The following is a 22,143-nucleotide window of genomic DNA, read 5'->3' on the forward strand; positions in this document are numbered from 1 at the left end:
CTGTTAAAAGTACCACATGCAAATTTCTCCTTTTGTGCACATTTATTTTAGACCTTATTAGGCTCAACTGAAGTATTTACAAACTCAGTAAAATAAGTGGTGAATTAGGCTGATGGAGATCTTCTTGGGGAAGTCAGAGAAAGGAGTTTGGCTGTGGGAGCGTGGGCGTTAGGTTAGAGGACGGAGATTTAGAATTGGTCAGGAATTTTTTTACAAAACCTTTTCCCACTCTCCCCACCCCACCCCCCCCATCGGAAAATGCCACTTTGTTGAAACCAAAACTTTCTACAGGAATGTACCAGAGTTTTGACAAAACCGTCATCAGGGAAGGTCTCAGGTCCAGGATGGAATTTCTGCTCAAAACCAGAGAGACACCCCCTCCCCTCACACACACTAGAACAGCCAGGTGGTTTGGGCATTCACCTGGATGTGGGCGATCCAGTGAATATCTAATTATTTATACAACAGCGCCAACAGGAGACACCCCCAACCCAGCATTCAAACCAGGAACCTGAACCTGGGTCTCACCCATCCCAGGTGAATGCCCTGGCCACCATGTTATTGGCTGTTTTGGGGTGGGCTCTCTTGCTCGGTTTTACACACACTTCAAAAGAACTCAGTTCCACCAGGATGCAGAATGGGAAAGTTTCAAAATGATAAAAAGGTTCACATGGGGGGAAAACCATTTCCTTCCCAGCTCTAATGGTGTTAGACTGAGGATACAGGTTCTGGCTGGAGTGTAGATGGGCTCTGGTGGTGAGAACGTGTGAGAGAGTATGTCAAAGAGCAGGGAGGCACAGAGGGGTGGGGGAGTCTTAGCTGGACATCCAGAGCTTTAACTGGACACCAAGAAGCTTCAGCCAGTTTACCCTTACTCCAAGGCTTCTGGTTCCCAGTTCCACTTTGGTTCTCTCTGAGCCAGGGAGCTGCCAGTCTCACTGCAACCCCAGCCTCACAGTTTTACACACAAAAGTCTCCTCCTAACCTGGGCCCATAACTCACATCATCATCTTCATTAACACTTTCTGGGGTGTAAGGGATTTTCCAGCCCACCAGTCTCCCTTTCTGGTCCCCATCCTAGGGAGCCTCTCTCCTGACTTCATGCTCTCCTGTAATTCTCCTTCTGGGAGTCACTTAACAGCCGGGTTTTATGTTAAGGTGGCGGCTACTTGCTTAACACCTGACCCCATTCCCACAACTAGTCTGTGGCTCCCTTGGATTCCTGTTTCTTTAAAGGGGCCATCTCCTTGAACAGGGGTCAGTTGGGATCCCTTAAAAAGGAACAGCCCACCCTGTTACAGCCTCACGTATCGCCAGTGATGCACATACCACAGTTTGGGAACCCCAACCCTAAATATTTCCATCAGCCCTCAGGATTAAAGTTTAACTCATTCTCTGGGCTCTGGCAGTCTGACATAATCAGCCTTCCAAGTGAAAGCTTTGCCAGGAACTCCCTATACATAATTTTCAGTTCAATGTTCATAGCCCCTGTGCTATGTTTGCCTTTTGGCTCACCCATCCTGAGTCCAATCAGAATCTCTCTGGCTCACTTAATCTTTCAATCCCACATGAATATTATATTCCTTAGTATGAACAAAAAGAGAATCTAAATAACTTCCATTCAGTTAAACAGGAAATAAATGCTACTCACACCTGGATGGAGAGAACATGGTTTAATTAAAGGCAAAGCTGATTTCAGCAGCTGCAGGTCTTGCACAGACAGACGAAAAACACAAAAAAGCTTACGACACAAACCAGTTTCTGTTGGGAATCCCCGAGCCCTACGTAACTCCGACACCGGAGGGTGGGATGGGGAATCCCGGCCCAAGATTCAGAAAACATTCCAAACACCAGATTCTCATGCAGAAATGGGACTCTGTGGCTGGGACTCTGGCACTGCTGGGCGTGAGATGGTGAATCTGGTTAGCTTGTCTAGGGTGCAAGAGTCAGTGACAGTTCAAGCACTGGAATGTGGCAGCTGCCTGGGTGCACAGCTCAAAATACACAAACTGGGAGGGCTGAAGAGAAGCACGGAAGGTTTCGGTTTGTATTCACCACCACTAGGATGGGAGCTTCACTCTTTAGAGCTTTCAAAGAAAATCTCTCTTAGAATTGCAACAGAGAACAGTAATGTTGCTAGTGCAGGGGGCAAAGGGGAGCCAGTCACACCCTATGAAGGGCACTAAGCTCGAATCTTCCCTTTTTGTATTAATTGGGGCTGCCCAGACTCCAGTGTCACTGAGGCTCCTGCATGTGCTTTGCTCTGCAGCTGTTTCTCAGCTCAGCGATTCTGAATCATCACACGCAAAATGCCCCTCTGGCTAGCATCGCAAATGGACATTTAGCTTGTTTCCATAACTTCCCTGGGAAACGAACAGAAATGCTGTCCTTTTTTCTATGAGATTTCCAGTCTTCCTTTTCCCCTAATAAATAGCAAATAAAATGCTGTATTTCCCTTTCTGCGCCTTTTCAGAAGTGAACGGCGCTATGTTTTCTTGTGTGTGTGGGTTACACGCGTCTGTGGTGCCTGGAATTTGACTCTGGAACTGGAGGTTTGGGGCTCAGCTGCGTGCGAGTCTGGAGTTGATGTATACCTATGGGGCTGTGTACACACCGTACTGCCCAGCTGACTGTCTTCTTTACCCCATCGTGCTGGACCCATTACTTGTTTGTGAGATGTTGACATCGGGAATAAAACTACGAGCATCCAGCAACGAGGGGAGGGTGGGGTAGAAAGAAAAAAACAAAACAAAAAACCACTGAAAGCTTCTACCTACCTACCTACTAAAAGGAGTCAGGCTGTGAACGCACAGACTAGTCTGCCCTTTGTGAGGCTGGTCACTATGCTATAGTAAAATGTATAGGAATCAGAAACATTAATTTAAAACCCCGTAGCAGTTACTTGCTTGCACTGCAATGCCCACTGCATCCCCAATTGTAGCTTGAACACCTACAGAAAGGGCATTTTACGCTGGAGTCTCTAACCCACACAAGGGCTGGCCAGAGCCTTTGAGTGAAAGATGAAGTGGTGTCAAGTGCCAGACTCTCCTTCATGAAACGCCTTCACTAGCCCAGGAGATAGATCCCCACCCTGTCACCACCCACCTCTGACCGGAGCAGCGACTGGGGCTTTCATTGCTACACACTGACTACAAAGCACATTGTGTATGGAAGAATTCAGTGTGATCTTACTACTGAGATAGTAATAATAATAAAGATGTTTAGGAATAATTTCAACTACATTCTCAGTCAGCAAAGCAATCATTAATGGATTCCTATTTTATCTCCCCAAAGAGAGGAAAAGGATTGAGAAGTTCTCATTGGCTTCTCCCATCTGCCCTTCATTCTCAGCTTTTACTTCCCATGTGGCTGGGGACATGCACGATGGAGAAGGTGAGAGGCGGTGATATCAGGTTACTGAGTGAGACAAACAGCAGTTCCTCTCTCCCTCCAGAGGGCCGGGGGGATGGGAGAGTTCCTGATGTTTTTTGTTGCACTGCAGACATTTCGTGCACACTCAGTGGGTTGGTGGAGCACTTACGCCCTCCTGACAGCAAGGAACAGAAGAGAGGGCTGCCACCTGCACAGGACTGTGTGGGCGAGTCCTGCAGACCCAACATGCCATGGTTTATGGAGCCTTCCTTTGCAAGAATTGCCACCTCATTCTCAGTGTGGTGGATTCATGGGGCCTTGTCCACGTTGCTGCTTCTGCTTCTGCTGCATTAACAGTTGCTCCAGGGCTGACGGTCCAGGATGCATCATGGAACTGGACCAGATGGACTAAAGAAATAAAAAAGCAAGGGTCAGCATTAGTACCTGATTGAGGGGCCCCTTCTCTTACACATTTCCCAGACTGACAAGTCTCCCATTTTCTCCTGCCTCCCCCTCAGTATTTATACCATGCTCTTCACTGGAATGGATGCTTTTGTAAGTGGCAGAATCACAGATTAGTTACTAAAAGGACCCTTCCTCTTAACACTCCTCCTTTCTTCCTGTATGCCCGTAAAACAAGTCAACGTGAACAGAAATTCCCATTGCCTTAAAACTCATCCCAGACTAATAAGCAATGGAAATGGAGAATAATTTTTTTTTAAATAGACACAGATATGGTAAATCAGACATAATGTTTGGGTTTCTTCTAGTTCAGCCAGTCTATTCCTGGTCTATATGACATTTTAAAGTGAGGGGAGAGATTTCTACAGTGTGAGTGAACTGACACCTACAGTGACGTCTTCCAGCACTGGACATGCCTAACACGTTGTCTGCATTAGTGGGTTTTGCAGCAGGAAACCTTCAGCTCATAGTACTACGGCCTGGTCTACACTAAAAAGTTAAGTCGGCCCAGCTACATTGCTCAAGGGTGTGAAAAATCCACACCCTCTGAACAACACAGTTAAGCCGATCTAACCCCCCGTTTAGACAGTACTAGGTCTATGGAAGAATTCTTCCATCAGCCTAGCTGCTGTCTCTCGGGGAGGTGGATTACCTATGCCAATAGGAGAACCCCCCCGTCGGCGTAGGAGTATCTATACTGAAGTGCTATGGTAGTGTAGCTGCAGTGCTGCAGCTGTGTTGCTGTACCGTTGCAGGTGTAGACAAGCACTACATTAACTGTCTGGTGCTTGGAACACTTGACATGTATCCTGCATTAAGTCTCATCACCCAGATCTCCCCATGCCATAAATACATTTAGGAAACAGGGGAATTACACAACAAAACTAAAACCTATTTTCTCCTCTTCAGGTTCAATATACCTTCAGGCTCTCCATGAGCACAGCGGAGGAATCCTCCATAGCAGGGCCATGGGCTGCCCAGGTGCCGCTGGGAGTGCTGGTCTGGTGCCAGCTGCTCTCCGAGGAGGAGGATGTTGCTGGGAGATAGTCCAGCCCAAATCCTCCCATTGCTAAAGCAAACAGAGACTGGTTAAAAGTGTATGTCACAAAAAGGCATTGCAAAGCATCAGACTAACTTGGGGAGTATTTGCCCCAGGACTGGAACCTAGCACTCACCTGGTTTATCTGTTTTCCAACGGTCTGCAATCCTCCTGTCCCTGTTGTCTGGCGTTCCAATAGGTCCAAAGTTGGAGAATGGAACAGAATTGTGGTTATGAGTTGGAGGGGAGCTTGGCAAACTGCTTGGGTTGGAGGAGTGAGGAGACTGGCTGGCTGGTGTTGAATGATCTGTTGAACAATATAAATCAAGACAGAGTAAAAGAAATGTAAAAAAATTGGTAAGGGTTTTCTGCACATCTGAGAATGTTAAACTCTGCTGCAATATCTGCAGTCACAAGGCTTTTCTCTGAGCCAGGGTCAGTTTATTCCCTATTATATTAACTTCAGGATTTGGAAATCTGCCAACTGTAATGTGAATATGCCACACCACAGTAGTAGAATAATTTTAATTTAATTGCCAACTGAACAAAACATTTGTGTGCTTACTTGAGAACACTGGAAATCTCCTAGCAAGATCTTTGTGCAGGGATTTCTCCAAATTTATTTCAAATACATTTTGGGTGCAGTTTTCAGTGTTGAGCCCCTGTTCACAATCTGAAATGTGCCTATTTTGTAGTTTGACCAAAGCCATTGTTTTATACAAAAATGATTTTCTTTCTCCACTGTCTCGATCATTTTGCAAAGAGTCTGGCATTAAGTGATGAATCATCAAATTCAGAAAGTCTGACTTATACAGAAATCTGCAATAGTCTGAAAGGAATTCAGACTTGTACTGAATACCAAGCAAGAGGTGTTTAGGAAGTGTGGAATATTAGCAGATCTACCTGGTAGAGGAGATAATGTTACCTAAGGATAGATGAGAGCCCTATAACATAGGGTAGCAGGAGGCCACTTAAATGATGAGGCGAGGTGATAGAATGCAGAATGGAGGATCTTGCCATAAGTCCTACTGGAAGAGACCACTCTGCAATTGCATCTTTTTAGACTGAGAAAAACTTCTACCCTCACATCTCATCTAGCACCCACCACCTCTGTTCTGCTGCACAAACTAACCTCTTCTGCAGCTGCTGCCATTTGGAAGAGCGTTCCCATCTCCTGGCTTCAGCTTGCCATCTTCTGAAATAATTTTTTTCTCTCCCTTGCCTATGCCTCTTGATTTACCTCTCCTTTCTACTCTAACTGTATTACTATATTATGGTCTTTAAAAGGTGACCTGTAAAGGAAAAATGTGTGAGTGCATTTTTCTGCCTCTTTGTGATGTATTAAAGTAGCACTCCACCCTATTTCCTTTATTTTTGAAACATCAGGACCATGAAATCTAGTCTTCCCTGATTTGTCTGAAGGACTTCTTGGAGGACTAGAACGGAAGCCGCGGGTGTGTCTGAATCATTAGAGCTTTTCTCCCAAATGTTGGTCAGGAATTAGTTAAATAAGTATTAATAAAATAGCTTGAAAAATGGACTACAATTTCTTGCCCCACTCAGTTGCTCAGGTTTTACTCTCTCTTTTAATGTCAGAACCCTGTAATTCTCTGGCATTTATAGTCTTCCATCAAAAAACAGGATACAAAAGACAACAAAGACAGCAAGCAGTAAGAGACTTTGAAAGAGACTTTCAGGCCTTCTTTATATACTATAAAGAAGCAAATAGAAATGTTTCATTTGCAGTTCACATTTAACAGATAATACAATATATATCGTAATAGGTACAGAAATAGCTTCTGTGCAGCCTTCTGAACTACTGTGCAGGAAATAAGCCATATCAAGATTATTACCTGAGCTTGCTGGGAGGGATGGAGACCAGGGCGTCCCTTCAAAGAGCGAATATAGTGATGTCTCCTGATGGGCCATTGAGGGAGTGACCTCTGCTTTTGTGCTGGTATTCAGGTTTTTCCCATATACCTCATTGAACATGCTGCTGTTTGGATATCTTTCCTGCAATATTAAATAGAGTTTAATCTGAGTAACAGACTTATTTGAAACATTAAGGCTGTAGAAAGAACTTGTGGTGGGTTAAAACACTTCATGAACTCCATGTTTATTCCCCCTTACCCCATCTCCTTTATAATCATTTTACTTATATAAACTCCTATCACTTCCTGAATCATCTCCCCAGGTGTACCACAAAATCCTAACTAGGTCAGTGGACCGTGCTCACAGTCCTTAGTGGGAAACATGCAAGCAACAGACAATGAAAAGAAGGAAAGATATACACACTAAGGGTCAAGCCTGGGGCCCTACATAGGCAAGACTCCCAGTGAAGTCAACGGGAGTTTTGACTGTTGGCCTGCAGAATCAGGCCCTAAGAGGAGACAAAGAAGGAACAAACAAATGAGACAAGGGGACCAGACAGTGTGTCTAGTAGGTTAGAATGGAAAGACCCAAAAAAACATCTACCTGTAAGGAATAAAATTACAGCTGGGAATTCCTTTCCAGCTTGTGTACATTTTTGGAACTAGTGTAACCACCCTGATTCTATAATATGACCAGAGCTGAATGGAAGTTTCCAATACTGAAGGGCTAAGAGTTCTTGATGTTTACATACCTGGTTTAAGGAGAAGCCAGTGAGGGACAGGAAAGAAGATGACTGAGACATCAACTCCGATGGTTTTTCTAATAGGGACTTCTTCAGAGATCAAAAGGGAAAGATGTCATTAGATGTTTATTGTATTTGTGAAAGACAGAAAGCACATTATGCCACATTAAGGACAAGTTGTTTAATCACCAGAATACTTTAAAGCAAGTTGTTTATCAAAAATATTTTACAAGTTATTTTCCAACATTGGAATGAAGCAAATATTGATACATGCAGAAGAGTGTCACAAACCCATCACATTAACTGAAATCCACTTAATGCCGCAGCACCAGCAACTACACCAAGTTTGAGGTGAAATCTCAACCAAACTCATTTTATGATTTATCATGCTGGATTAGGCCACTGGTTTATCAAGTCTGGTGTCTTGCTTTTGGCCTTTGTCAGTAACTGATACTTCAGAGGAACTCTGGCCAATGGGAGCTGTGGGGGTGGTGCCTGCAGAGAGGGGCAGTGCGCAGAGACCCCCCCTGCCCTGCCCCGCCTCCCCCCCCGGGACTGCGCTGGCCACATCCGGAAGCAGCGTGGGGCTGGGGCTGCCCAAGGTAAGTGCCGCTCCCTTCAATGGGCAAGTTATGAATGGCTCTGCAGCATTAAGACCAGGAGTAGCATGAGTACAGCAGGCCCAGCTATGCTGGACCAGCATTTCTCTTCCACCTCCCAACCTGCAGCCTCCTGGAGCCAGCCCCCATATCCCTTCCTGCACCCCTGCCCCAGCCCTGCACCCACTCCTGCATCCCAGACCCCCTCCTGCATCCAAACTCCCTCCCAGAGCTTACACCCCTCCTGCACCCCAACCCTCTGCCCCAGGCTCAGCCCAGAGCCCCCTCCCACAGAGAACCCCTCGGCCGCAGCCCAGAGCCTGCACCCCCTCCCGAACCCCAACCCCGTGAAAGTGAGTGAGAGTGGGGGAGAGCAAGCAATGGAGAGAGGGGGGATGGAGTGAGTGGGGCGAGGCAGATCCTGGGTTGCCCTTAAATTCAAAAAGTGATCTTGGGCATAAAAAGGTTGGAGACTACTGCTCTATGTATTTAAGTTTATTATAAAGCAGTTTAGCAGCTAGAAACAAGGAGAGTCAGTACAATGCCAGCAGTCACCCTCCACAGACAGCAGGGAATCTCTTGTCATTTTTAACTTTACATCCCTCAACTGAGTCCCCACTAGTTTTTCTCCCTTCTGCTCTATGTAACTGCTAGCGTTGAGGAGTTAGCAATAATGCACCTCAAACCAGCACGAGGCGTTTTGGCATGATGTGCCTGTTTGGAATGGAGAATGAATGTGAATCAATTTTCAGGAAGTTGGATCTATCCACATAATATAAACATTTATGTGCCGGTGAGCAGCCAGTGCCACGGAGTTCAGGATGACTGTGTAAGTCACAAATGAATTGTGTGTGATAAAGTTAAAATTAAAATTGGTGCATCACTCAATACCTTGTTAAGTTCATAACATCTCAGTATGGTTGTCCATTATATTTTTTGTTATATTTAAAATAAAATCCTCTGGATTACACTGCAGCCTGCACTTGTAGTCCTTCCCTAGAATTTAGGCCTTTGTATCAGGAACATCTTTGTGTTTGATCCTGTCAGCTGACCAGGAATTCCCCTGTCAGTTTTTATAGTAAGCAGATGCTAGCTTATTGGGTTTTGCCAGGGTGACAACTTGATACTTTGAAAATGTTTTAGAATTCAAATACCAAACTTGGCAATTCCGCACCACTTAACTGGCACATGAACTAAGCTGGCCTCCTTCCACTTCTTAGCAAAGATTAGTTTGAATACGGGGGGAATAAAAGCTTTAAGAAGGGGGGAATTTGTTTTATATTTGTGCTGCTGGTTGTTCAGAACTGTGTGAAGACTTTGTTTCTTTGATTTATTGTGTTATGTATGAATTAGAGGCTCCCAATGCATTCAGAAGTGCCTCTTCATTTTAAAAATCTAAGTATTACTAAGAGTTCATTATTGTTACAAGATATTCTACAGGGCATTTAACTAGTCAATTGTAACTTTAAATTACAATTGCCATAATAAAATATGAAATAATGCTTTTTAATTGATATTCTGTTACTAATTCACAACCTTCAGCAGTTTTCAATGGTTCCCCCGGTCAATGTCAATTAAGAAGGCTCTAGTATGCTATTAAAACATAACATTCAAGATTTCCCACATTGCCAAACCTTATTGTAATCTACAAGACTGAAAGTTAATCTTATATTCTTTATCCACATACTTCCAATTCTTTTCTAAAAAGTATTTTCTTCCTTCTGTGATCCTTTTGCATTTTTAAAGGATTAGTTTTTTCATATGATGTAACATATAGAAGGGATGAAAACAATGATTTTACATATGGATAAAATAGAACCTTGTGAGTAACCACGCCTATTCCACTGTGGAAAGCATAGTTTTATAGATGCTGCATCAATGTTTTGCCTGTGGACTTAACACTTTTAACCAAAGCAATTATTTTGAATTCTGAACAAACCAAGAGTCCAGGAACTGGATCAATAGCTATTCTATTCTTTATAAATCTCCTCCTCAATTATCCTGAGCTAATGAGCCATCAGCTTGTTTAAACTCCCAGGCAGAGACTAACTCAACAAGGGAAAACAAAATTTCACACATCTTACAACTTCACAGAAAAGAGATGCCAGAATTAGAGTGAGAAGCAGCAGAATTAAGTCAAATACATACAAAGAGGCTTCGTCCAGGAAGAGAGGCGAGAGGCCCCAGCAGAGCTGGGTAAAGATCAGGAGGATTAGAGAAAATCAGCTCTTCCTCCTCCTCCAAGGCAGCCAGACTCTTTAACAGGTCCGGAGGAAGCAGAGGGGAGCTCTTGGGGTCCTAGTGACAGAAAGGAGCACAGTCAGATGCAGCAGAGGAGGGGAAAAGAAAAAAGCAAGAATAGGAGCGAGAAGGGAAGCCACAGAAAGAGAAGAGAAGCCGTAATAACCACAAATAAGGCAAGACATAATAGTGTCCAGAAGAGAGGAATATTATAAAGCAGTTAAAAAGGCAGCATGCAAAAGAAGCACAAGACCATAAAGGACAGCGCAACATAAGGAGAGAAACAAGGAAGAGGGGATGGAAAGAGAATGCTGAACTGATAACAAAACTAATATCTTGTCCTTATGCGTATTCAGCAGAATGATGCAGTTTTACATTAAGTTGAAGTTTTCAGTCAGAGACTGGTAACTAATTTAGAGAATGTCCTCCCTGTTATATTAGTGACCTACAGACTAATGGATTCATTCCACATTTTGTAAGGCAAGGAAAACCCGGATCTGAAGTTTGGTTTTCTGATAAGAAAAATCACCATTTTTTTTCTATAGCCAATCTGTTTTTGTTTTTAAGTTATAAGCAAATTACATTTCTGTTTTGGTTATTTTTGTATGGTAAAGTTTAGTTTTCATGAGAAAAACATTTCCACCTCTAATGGCCCTTACTCTTATGGTCCACAAGTGAAGGCACCACTGGGCAAAAGGAGGTTTCCCTACCTGGGAAAGAGGGAGGGGACAGAATTAGCCATCTCACATTGTGTGTGTAATCATTAAATCAGCCACAGGTGGGTTGTGTGGCATAGTCTCTGCTCATGCTTCAAGCAGCCAAATCAAAAGTTGCAGCATGGATGAGATCCATGGATGGGGGGTGAGATCAGGACACTGGCATTGTTCCATCTAAAAACACAACCTGACATTAGGGCATGAGGCAGTTTCCTGGTCACTGTCTAGCTCTTCTCCTTCAAGGAACTGAACTGACCTCTTAATCCTCAGTACACTCACCCAAGTACACCTGACCCCAGGTTAAAAATGGAAACCAGGTTTCTGCCTCAATTTCCTTGTAAGCAATACCAAAAAGCATTTGCACCCCAGACTTCTCTTCTGGAGAACTAACAGAACAGAAATTAACCACAATATTTGTAACAGCAATATGAGGCACAACTGGATGAGCAGAAGCAAAGGATGAGTCTGGCAAAGCAATGGACCAGGCAAGCAGGTCACCCATTTCTGTTTGGTGAAGTTTAAAAGGAAACTGAAGCAGGAGGCTATTTTTTAATTTCCAGCCTAGGTTGGATGTGTTGGTGAGTCAATGCACCGAAGATATCAAGTGCAGGTTAGCAGCTTGTTTAGAAGGCAGTAATTAAATTTCAATTGTTTGAAAAGGTTTTTTGTTCTTTGCTCCTAGACAATAGGATCTCTCTCAACCTGGTCTATCACTAACAGGGTCTCTTGCAGGAGGGAGGGGAGCCTGTCACCAAAATCAGAATGTGGCATGAATTCTCCATTTTCCATCAAGCAGCAAATTCTTGCTTTACTGCAGAGGTTAATGTCACTTCTACACTGAGTGCAACTTACAGTACCCTGAACCAACAGTTTCCCCAAGAATATGCTCCCATATAATTAGACCAACTGAGTGGCAAATCCAGTACTGGTGGCTGGAATCTCAAGTGAACCACTTTCCAGAAGGCAGTACAATATGGTATTATCCCTGTTGGGGGGTGGGCCAGAAACAGGTCCACATTTAGGCATTTCTTGCTAGAGGATATGGCCAAAAATTGGAGTTTCACATTTAGGGACATCAGAGTCTTGCGGCTGATCTTCACCACTTAACAAAATAGTATGTTTACCTCAAAAGCCATCCTGGGCACAGTGTCCTGCTCTGGGCGGAAGACTCCTTGTGGTCGTTTCCCCCTGCGATCCATGTTAGCCTGCTGTGCCATCACTACCCTATTATCAGCCATGCCATAGGAGGAGTCCCAGTAAAATTCTGGCATCTTGACTTCTGAGGGGTTGTGGTTATATGGCTCCATGGGGAAAGGCTTCATTTTTTTCTCCAGAGGCTGCTGCTGCATCACAGGAGGCTGTAATGACTGTTCAAACAGTTTTAGGGGGTCCTGGGCCTGAAGATAATAGGGCTGCTTTACAGGCATGATCTTTCCCAATGGGCCTTGGACTTGAGGAGGATTCCAGAGATGCTTTGATGAGTCTGCCTGCGGATACTAAAAGAGATGCACACTTTCACCATGAGGCATAAAAAATGGAATATTACCATAAAGGTTAACTGAACGACTATCTGTTCTATTCAGACGTTCATTCCTGGTGGCCATGCCCGCTGGTAGATTACAGATTCTCCTTTTATAAATCCCAGAGCGTGTTTCTCTCAGTTCTTATTCACCAAAGTTCAGAATTTCAGTGAGCACTCACTTCACACTCCCTACTCAAGCTCTGAGGTAACACCTGGGAAATGTCATCCTCATTTCAATTTGCAGACTTCACAGACCTCCAACCGAGGTGCTGACTCAGACCTCCAATTGAGGTGCCTTGGGTGGGGGTGGAGTCTCTCTCAGCTACAGATTTCAGACGGAGCAATGTTCAAAAGGAGATTTCTCAAGTGCTGAGTGTATAACTAATGGATGGCAAGGAACCAATGTTGTGATGCATTTAACTAAAAAGGATAGGAGGGAATAGTTATGGGGAAAGATCCAGGGCCAGCCTCCTTAGTTAGGCAGGAAACCACCGGGCTGTCTAGAAAAGCCTAAAGCAGAAACATCTAGTCGAAAAGATCACCTTTTAGCCATCTGTACACATATGCAGAAGAGAGAATAGAGAATACATTGTCTGCCATACGAAACATTCAGACCTCAATAGCTAGCTTTAATTATAGAGCCAATAGTCCACAGCACCAAGCCATACCCTCCTGCACACTTTGGCCATACTATACTGGCCAAAATTTTCAAAAATAGGAGCTTAAAGTCCATAGTCCTAAATCCATATTTAAGCGCCTAAAGGCAGGATTTTCAAAAGGATCTAAGTGACTTCTGGGCACAAGTCCTATTGACGTCAATGGGACCTGTGCTCCTATTTTTAAAAATATTGGCCACTGCATCCTTCCCTTTCATGGATGCTTGAAGAATTTTATAGTTCTTATGTTTTAAGTTTACCTGCTGGAATCCAGAGTGGTGTGGTGGGCTCTTCCTTAGGGCCTGCACAGCTTTTGTAGGGGACTGTTGTTGCTGGGCCAGAGCTTGGACCTGTAATTGGCTTGCAGACTGTGCTGTTGCCTGAGCTGGTAAGGATGTAAGGGGTTGCTGGGAAGGTGGTGCTGTCTGTTGAGGTCCCTGGTTCATTGGCCCTGGTCCAGAGGGCCGCTGCTGGCTGTAAGGAATGTGGGACTGTTTCCCACCTTGCACCTGGTTTCCTGCAGAGGAGTGAGCTGTAGGCTGAAGAAAGGTTCCTGGAACAGAAACACCACCTGGGAAGGTGTAACCTGAGCTCATGGAGAAAGCCACAGGAGGAGGTATAACGTATGCTGGAGGTGGGAACCCTAGAAAACATAAAAACACACCTTTAACCATTAGGAGCCACACGTCTTAAGCAATGCAGGATATGCATCATGGTTTTCTATTTTCCGTGTTTCAGTCATGAAGACTGTAAATATGAGCTGTAATTCCACATTTGTGAGACTTTGTATTTCCCCCAAATGACATTCTCACACACTCAAAAATCAGGGGAAGGGGTTTGATATTTTAGAGGGAAGTTCTATTTCTGAATTTTTTTTAAGCTATCCTTTTAGTTACTGGTTATGGTCAACTGGAGAGACCCCCTGAAATTTCTCCACGCTAAAATTAACCTATTTGTTTCTACTTTTTTTCCAACTCTCTTGCCTTCACCATCCTGAGATTTTCAATCTACTACTCTCAGGGCACTCCTCCATCCCACATTCTGTCTGATACTGAATCACTGCAATGCTGGAGGGAGGACTGGCAACCTATCAAGATGCACCCCACGCCCAGGTAGTCTCCAGTCCCTGACTTAATTTATCCAAAAAGAGTAAAGTGGGTACAGAACTAAATCCTCCTTTCAGCGAGACTAAGGCTATGTCTACAGCTTATGCCAGCATAATTTATGTCGCTCAAGGGGGTGAACAAACCACCCCCTAGTGACAAATTACGCTGGCATAAGTGCTCATGTGCACAGCGCTATGTTGGCAGGAGAGCTTCTCCCACTGACATAGCTTCTGCCACTTTCAGAGGTGATTTTATTATGCTACCAGGAGAGCTATCTCCTGTCAGCATAGTGTCTTCACCACGCATGCTGCAGCCGCACAGTTGCATCGGTGCAGCTGCACCGCTGTGCATGTAGACATGGCCTAACTCTTCTTTTCTTGCAGTTCATATTGTTGCAGTTTGGGGAGGAAGACAAGGGACTGAAGCTGCTCCTCCCAACCCAGATTTTCAGTTGAGTTTAGTGTAAGAACTGATGGTCCTCTTTCTCCATCCCCACTTTTGGTCAATTGCTACTTGGAATAGCTGCAGCACCACTTGGGGAAGATGGGCTCTGCAAGTGCTCCATGGGCAAGCAGCATGGAGAAAGTAAACATGACAGTGGCACTTAAAGCTGCAAGATCCCTCTGTTTATGTGGATAAATCAAAACCCTGAGAAACAGCAGCAGCAAATCATTAAACATATTTAGACAATATAGCTTAACACAAATATTAACACCACACCTTCTTCAGTGGAAACTTGGCTGTAAAGCAGATAAAATATAAAAGATCAGCTATGCAGTTATGAGAGTATTGTATACAGAGACAAGATGGGTGAGGTAATATCTTTTATTGGACCAACTTCTATTGGTGAAAGAGACAAGCTTTCGAGCTTACACAGAGTTCTTCTCCAGGTCTGGGAAAGACACTCAAGGTGTCACGGCTACATATAAGGTGGAACAGCTTGTTTAGCATAAGGAGTTAACATGTTGTAAGTGACTATTCAAGATGAAGTGGGCAGTTAATACTTCTGCAGTCTCAGGACAAAGGAGGGTTACTGGGTTATAGATTGTTGTAATGAGCCATAAATCCAGTGCTTTTATTGAGTCCATGATTGTTAGTGTCTAACAAAGTTATGAATCTAAGCTCCCAGGCTCATCTTTTGAATACTTCACTCCTAAGTGAAGCATCTTTGCTTAAAATCCTGTTTTAGTCAGTTTGTCATATTATAAGTAAATACAAGAGCAGACTACAGCAGTTTCATGTTATGAAGTTAGACGCTTGTCCTTCAACAGCAAAACCTAAGTGATGTGCTATATTTGCATGTAAACCATACAGACATCATGGCATGGAACGTAATTCCAAAATATAAGGAACCCTATTTATCTCACTTTTCAGTTCAACTACAACCTCTGGTTATTATGCTTAAGTCAGGTCCATAACCTGAAATGATAATTTTACTAAAACTGTTGCTGCCTTGAGGGATGCTTCAATATATCTTTCATCACATGAATTTCTATGCAGTTAGTAGTAAGTGCTGCTTCAGATGAGAATCAGCTGATTTACCTGGCCGACTGGGAAGAGGAGGGAAGGCTCCTGGGTGATGAATGGGGATGAACTGGGAGTTGCTTGCCTGGCTTGGAGTCTGAGTTACTGGTGTTTTCCTGGCTTCGGACACCGGAGTTTTCCTCATCTCAGTCTGAGATTTTACCTATATCAAAAGAAATCACATAAAAATAGTTACAGAATTTTTGTCAGCCATCCACATCATCTCAGTTCTGAAATGGAAGGCCCAGATTGAGATATATTCACTCTGTCCAGATAGTCAGAGGGGAAGAATGGTCCAAGTAGTTAGGGCATGAGGACTTGGGAGATCCACAAGCTTCCTGTGCAACCTTCTGCAAGTCACTTAGCCGGTCTGTGCCTCAGTTCCCAGTTTGTAAAATGGGGACAGTAGTACTTCCCTACTTCACAGTGTATAAGAACAAATGCAGTCTGGAAAAGAAGCTGCAGCAAGACTTCTCCCAATGTATTGCTCCATCCTAAATTGTGCAGTATATATGCAAGGCCCTATATTTTATGCAGCTCATTTGACCCAAATTATTTAAAAGGTCCCTCGAGTGGTCCCTCGGTGCAAGCCTCCCTACCCGAACACCAGTTCTTTTCCAATCTCTACTCAGCCCCATCCAGCACAGTATCATGTGTTATTGGATATTAATTTCAATTCTATGCTGCCCCCACATTTTCAGGTTGTGATATTGCACTCTATATGATTTTATGAAAATATGCTAATGAGGGTGAATATACTGTAACTGGAATATGCTTCATGCAAAAGGTCTCTTGTAAGGTATCATTACAAAACTTATAATCTACTGAGTGTGGTCATCCTATTTGTATGTATGTATCATTATTGTATCTGAAACTAGAAATATAACTCTGAGGGCCTATTGTAATTATGCAAAAGTGTGGGCCATTAATGGTGGTTTGGAATCTTGATGGCTCCCATCAACTAGGACAATTGACTGTGGATGGCTCTGTTTGCGGGCAGGCCTTCCTGTGAGTCAGGCTGGGAGGAATGAGGGCTTGAAATCTTACAGTGACATGTGATCATGTCACCTGAACTGGACTCCATCTTTAACCAGGTGCTTTTCCATTTAGAAGGAGGGGTGGGAACTCAGAGAGGGACAAAGGATTCCTGCCTTACACAAAAGATATATAAGGGGGTGGAACAGAACAAAGGGGGCATCAATCATGAGAAATCCCCTAGCTACCACCTGAGCTGGAACAAGGGCAGTACCAGGGGAAAGGATTGTGCCCAGACTAGGAAGGCGTCCAAGAAAGAAGGCGTGTGAAAGAAACTTATTGAAACATCTCTGAGGGTGAGATTTTATCTGTATTCAGTTTTCTTACTATACTAGGCTTAGACTTGCGTGTTTTATTTTACTTTGCTTGGTAATTGACTTTGTTCTGTCTGTTATTACTTGGAACCACTTAAATCTTACTTTTTGTATTTAATAAAATCACTTTTTACTTATTAATTAACCCAAAGTATGTATTAATACCAGGGGGAGGACACGCAAACAGCTGTGAATCTCTATTAGTGTTATAGAGGGCCAACAATTTATGAGTTTACCCTGTATATGCTTTATACAGGGTAAAACGGATTTATTTGGGGTTTGGACCCCATTGGGAGCTGGGCATCTGAGTGTTGGAGACAGGAACACTTCTTAAGCTGTTTTCAGTTAAGCCTGCAACTTTTGTGGGACATGTTTCAGACCTGGGTCTGTGTTTGTAGAAGGCTAGCGTGTCTGGCTCAAACAAGGCAGGGTTCTGGAGTCCCAAACTGGTAGGGAAAACAGGCTCAGAGGTAGTCTCGGCAAATCGGGTGGCAGTTCCCAAGGGGGTTTCTGTGATCCAACCCCGTCACACGGGTAATCAAAGGTTTTGTACTGCATGATGAACATTTCGATTTGGGGAAACAATTATGTAGCAGATTCAAAGAATTATGTAAGAATCTAAGGGACTGAATAACTACTTTATACACACAGAGCCTTGAGTATGTGTGATGTGCATTAAAATGCACACTACAATGTCTAGCCACTCACTTCCTCATTCTCATGCAATACAAAGTTACTTAGTTTCCAGTGCTACACAGTACAGGCATAGAGGTAAGAGTCATTCAGAAGTCATAAGGCTGTAACACAAGGGCCTACAGGTCATAAGCCTGTATGACAATAAGCTTTGCATAACTAAGGCCTAGGCATAAAGTGTTGATGTACGTAGTTACCGGGTAAGTGGTCTTTAATCGACAGTTTGACCTTGAGTCACAAGGTAAGTATTACAGTAAATGAGAGTGGTACGTGATGGGAAAAAGCGAAGTGAGGTACCACAAAAGTAAATTTTTGGAAATTTTAGGGAAATTTTAAAGGATGTTGAGCTTAACTAAAACATGTACTAACTGCAGATGTACCATGGCAACTAATTGATGTAAATGCTAATAAGTATGACGTAAGAGACAAATTGAGCGACTGAAGACAGGGACTCCAATTTTATTGAGGGTAGAAGTACCTATAAGGGAAAAGGTTAAAACCATCACTGAATATGTATAAGATACGGTGGGCATTGGCATAACACCCTATACGAGTTAAGACCCAGCCTGAGGGCAGTCGAACATGTTGGTTGCGTTGATTTGACAACCACACGCAGATCACCTCATGTATTCTGGGGCTCCTCACAAGCGATGATGCGAATATGCAAGTGCTAGCCATTTTGTATTGGCTCCATCTCCTTTGATGTATTACAGGGTTTGTGATCTTGTTTGTTTAGCAAATAAATTTTACTAGTCAGAAAACATGCAGAGTTTTGTTTCTTGTGTGCACCTCAAGTTCCTAATTCTACTGGCAACTCTATTACTGTGACTGATTTGGAAGCAGACCCCTTTCAAATTATTGTGTAATAGCTACATGAAAACAAGTACCCCCTTCGCAATCAGGCAATAGGAATGTTTGAATATCCCCAAAGTATTTTCCATAAAATGAAAATTAAAACATCAATGTTGTACAAAAGTTCTGAAGGTGACCCGCAGAAAAGGGGTCTTCTGTCCTGTTTTATTTCTTTATGTACTGAAGTAGGCTTTGAAGTTTTTCTCAAAATGGATTTCTTCTGCTTGCAGGACTGATAATTTTATTAGATTTTTAAAAATCTAATCAGATTTTGTCATTAGTTTTTAACTTTCTTACCATTTTATAGTCTTAACTTGCTGAAGTGGATGTTTTATATTTGTTTGTTTCTTTAGTTTCCTAAATAGCAGAATTTGAGATTTTATGTTGGGGAAAAAAAATCCAAAATAATTTACATTTTAAACACTTATTTATGCTGAAAAAGACAGAGCCTCATTATCAACCTTACTGTGAGGATGCCATAAACTCTCAACCACAAAGCTGATAAACTACATATCTGTAGCCAACATTACCTTCTGATATACTGAATTTCCACAATTCAAGAAAGATGCATTATTTTCACCAGGCTATACTCCTTCAGGGTTTGAAGTCAACTTTGCTCTTCAGTCACTAAAGTGACTTTGAAAATTCCACCCTTACATGCCTAAATATGGATTTAGGTGCCTAATTTTAGACCTCTATTTTTGAAAGCTGTGGCCTGTGTGTATTTAAAAAGTTAAAAGCTTTGTTAGTGTTGTTGTTTTTTTCAGTGACAGATTTTGTCACTGAAAGAAAAGTTGAGTACAATTTTAGTCCAAAGTACTGTAAACACTCATACACATGCTTAACTTTAAACAAAAGTAATCCCATTGAAATAAAAATTCTTTATCTATCGTAAAGCAGATTAGAAGTGTAAATTTTTTCCTTTGCAGGTTACCTTTATAATACTATGACCAAACAGTGCACCTCATACAGTAAACATGCTACCAGGACACGAATTTACCAGCCAGCAAGCCTGTCATTTCTTCAGCATTGGTTTACACAATATTCGTGCATAAACAAAATGTCTTAGCAACATTAAGCCCAACGCAAGTCTTTAATATTACAGTTCCATAAACCACTTAATTTAAATCACTAACACAATTATTAGCTGCATCGACTGATTGATCGGGTCTGATTTAGAGATTAATGGGGAACCTCAGGATACTTGGAGAAAGTCAGCTTTACATCAGAGACCATTCTACCAAGTGTCTTATTCCCTAAGAAAATCTCCATTACACTTTCTACTGCCCTATTGGATTCATTGCTCCCAGGTGAGATAACATGGTCTAGTGCTTAGAGCAGGATTCAGGGAATCAGTCTATTCCACACTGTCATACTCTGTGTGCCACTGAGCAAGCATTTCCCTTATCTGTGAAATGGGAAAAATTACTTTGAGAAAATTATACAACTAGGTGCTATTAAATTTGAACGATTATTTATTTATCTTAAACACATTGGGCCATATCCTGTCCCTTGGCTTCACCCCCCCTTGTACTGCTCTAGCTTACAAAGGAGATGGAATGCTGCCTGAACAGGGCAGCTGGAGAGTCCCTTCAACATAAGGCTTAGCTGACTTCACAAACCCCCATTGCCTGGACAGTTGTCTGCAGCCAGAAATCTGGCTAATATTCAATACACCAGTGTTGAAACTGCTCTGGGAAGCACAATGTACTTCCATAGTTTCTCTTAAACTGCCCAACAGCACAGTAAATACAGCCACTCACTATCAGGAATGAAACAACATTAAACTCTACCCAGAGAACAAAGCCAAATTCAGGAGCCAATATAAGTAGATGCAAGTTGTACCTTTTTCCAGCCCTCTCTGTGAGAGTTATCAACTAGTCTCTCATCCACTTCTAGTTGGATACATAGGCCAAATGTAGCAGTGACTTGTAAGATGGTATACAGTAGATTCTACTTAATGGCAATTCTGATGTTAGCAACTTCCAGTTAATGCGTCCCAGCAAAATGTTGCCAATTCCATTCTCATTAACATCAATGTTAATGGGATTTGGATACTGGCAACGGCACACCACTTATTAGCACCCCTCCCCACATCCCTTATTTTAAAGAAAGGCCCCACCGCAGGCAGATTTGCAAGGCTGCAGCCAGGAAAGGAAGTGGTGGGACAGGCCTTCCTTGCTTGCAACCCCCCCAAACTTGCCTGCTGCCAGTGCTCAGCCCATCCCAGTTCTTCCTTCTGGGGCTGCAGCCCAGCAAACCTCCCCGCACACAGGGACTGCACAGGCGGTATGGGGCTATGGATGGGTGGGAAGGTTGTGGGCAGGGCAGTAACAGGGAGGGGAGCTGCATCCCGGATGTCAGCGTGGCACAGTACCTCTCCCTGAGCCTTGCCAAGGGACTGCATACCAGGAAGAAAGCACTGGGATGTGCTGATCCCTGACCCGTGGAGAGTTTAGGAAGAGGTATGGTGCAACCTCATGAGCCCCTCAGCTCCCCATAGAAAGTCCCAACATCCAGACTGCAGCTGCCCTGCCAGAGTCAGGTTTGCATGGCTACATCCAGAAAAGGCATGTCCCAATGCTTTCTTCCCTGGCTGCTGCCTTGCAATTCTGCCTTCTGCTTATTAGCAACTCTCTGATAATAGCAACTTTTTGCTGGCAGGCAAAGAGTTGCTAATAAGCGCAATCTACTATGCCACTTGAGCAAACAACTCCTTACACCCTCCTATTTTACCTGCTACACCCCTCTTTTCTGGGCTTTCCACACTAGTTATTGTACACCAACTCTGATTTCCTTAGATTGAGTGGGCCAAGATTCAAAAGTATAGGGTAAAAGCACTCACAAAAAAACAGATTTCACGGGGGTAGACCAGATTTCACAGTCCGTGACGCATTTTTCATGGCTGTGAATTTGGTAGGGCCCCAGTTACAGGTAAAGCAGTATAAGTTACATGATGGTAAGCTGATGAGAGTCTAGATGAGTGAGTTGAGTAAGCTGAAGTAACTCGTACACTGAAAGGGCTAGAAGAGGATGTAAATTAAGGCACTCTCCCTTTCCTTATGTATGTTTATCTTTTAGTGACAGCCGTGTTAGTCTGTATCAGCAAAAACAACGAGGAGTCTTTGTGGTACCTTAGGGTACATCTACACTACCCGCCGGATCGGCGGGTAGTGATCGATTTATCGTGTCTAGTGTAGACGTGATAAATCGATCCTGATCACTCTGCCGTCGACTCCTGTACTCCACCACGGCGAGAGGCGGAAGCGGAGTCAACCGGGGAGCGGCAACAGTCGACCCCGCACCGTGAGGATGTGAGGTAAGTTGACCTAAGATACGTCGACTTCAACTACGCTATTCTCGTAGCTGAAGTTGTGTATCTTAGGTCGATCCCCCCC

The 22,143-nt window shown here is 43.4% G+C and overlaps 1 protein-coding gene across 4 annotated transcripts in view; it reads right to left on the reverse strand.

The window, feature by feature from the left end:
• Positions 1-1,658: 1,658 nt before the first annotated feature.
• SMG7 (SMG7 nonsense mediated mRNA decay factor) overlaps positions 1,659-22,143 on the reverse strand; it is a 56,487-nt gene continuing 36,002 nt past the window's right edge. For 2 of the 4 annotated variants that reach the window (XM_065410032.1, XM_065410030.1), the window contains exons 13-21: positions 15,870-16,014; positions 13,482-13,864; positions 12,168-12,539; positions 10,235-10,384; positions 7,497-7,577; positions 6,727-6,886; positions 5,010-5,180; positions 4,755-4,903; positions 1,659-3,780 (exon numbers count right to left, since the gene is read on the reverse strand). In XM_065410032.1, coding sequence (XP_065266104.1) covers positions 3,667-3,780; positions 4,755-4,903; positions 5,010-5,180; positions 6,727-6,886; positions 7,497-7,577; positions 10,235-10,384; positions 12,168-12,539; positions 13,482-13,864; positions 15,870-16,014 — 1,725 coding nt within the window. In that variant the 3' untranslated portion in view covers positions 1,659-3,666. The remainder of the gene's footprint in view (positions 3,781-4,754; positions 4,904-5,009; positions 5,181-6,726; positions 6,887-7,496; positions 7,578-10,234; positions 10,385-12,167; positions 12,540-13,481; positions 13,865-15,869; positions 16,015-22,143) is intronic. The other 2 variants (XM_065410033.1, XM_065410031.1) reach the window with 1 other exon arrangement.

The sequence above is a fragment of the Emys orbicularis genome, chromosome 8, assembly GCF_028017835.1.
Source record: "Emys orbicularis isolate rEmyOrb1 chromosome 8, rEmyOrb1.hap1, whole genome shotgun sequence".
Classification (NCBI taxonomy): Eukaryota; Metazoa; Chordata; order Testudines; family Emydidae; genus Emys; species Emys orbicularis.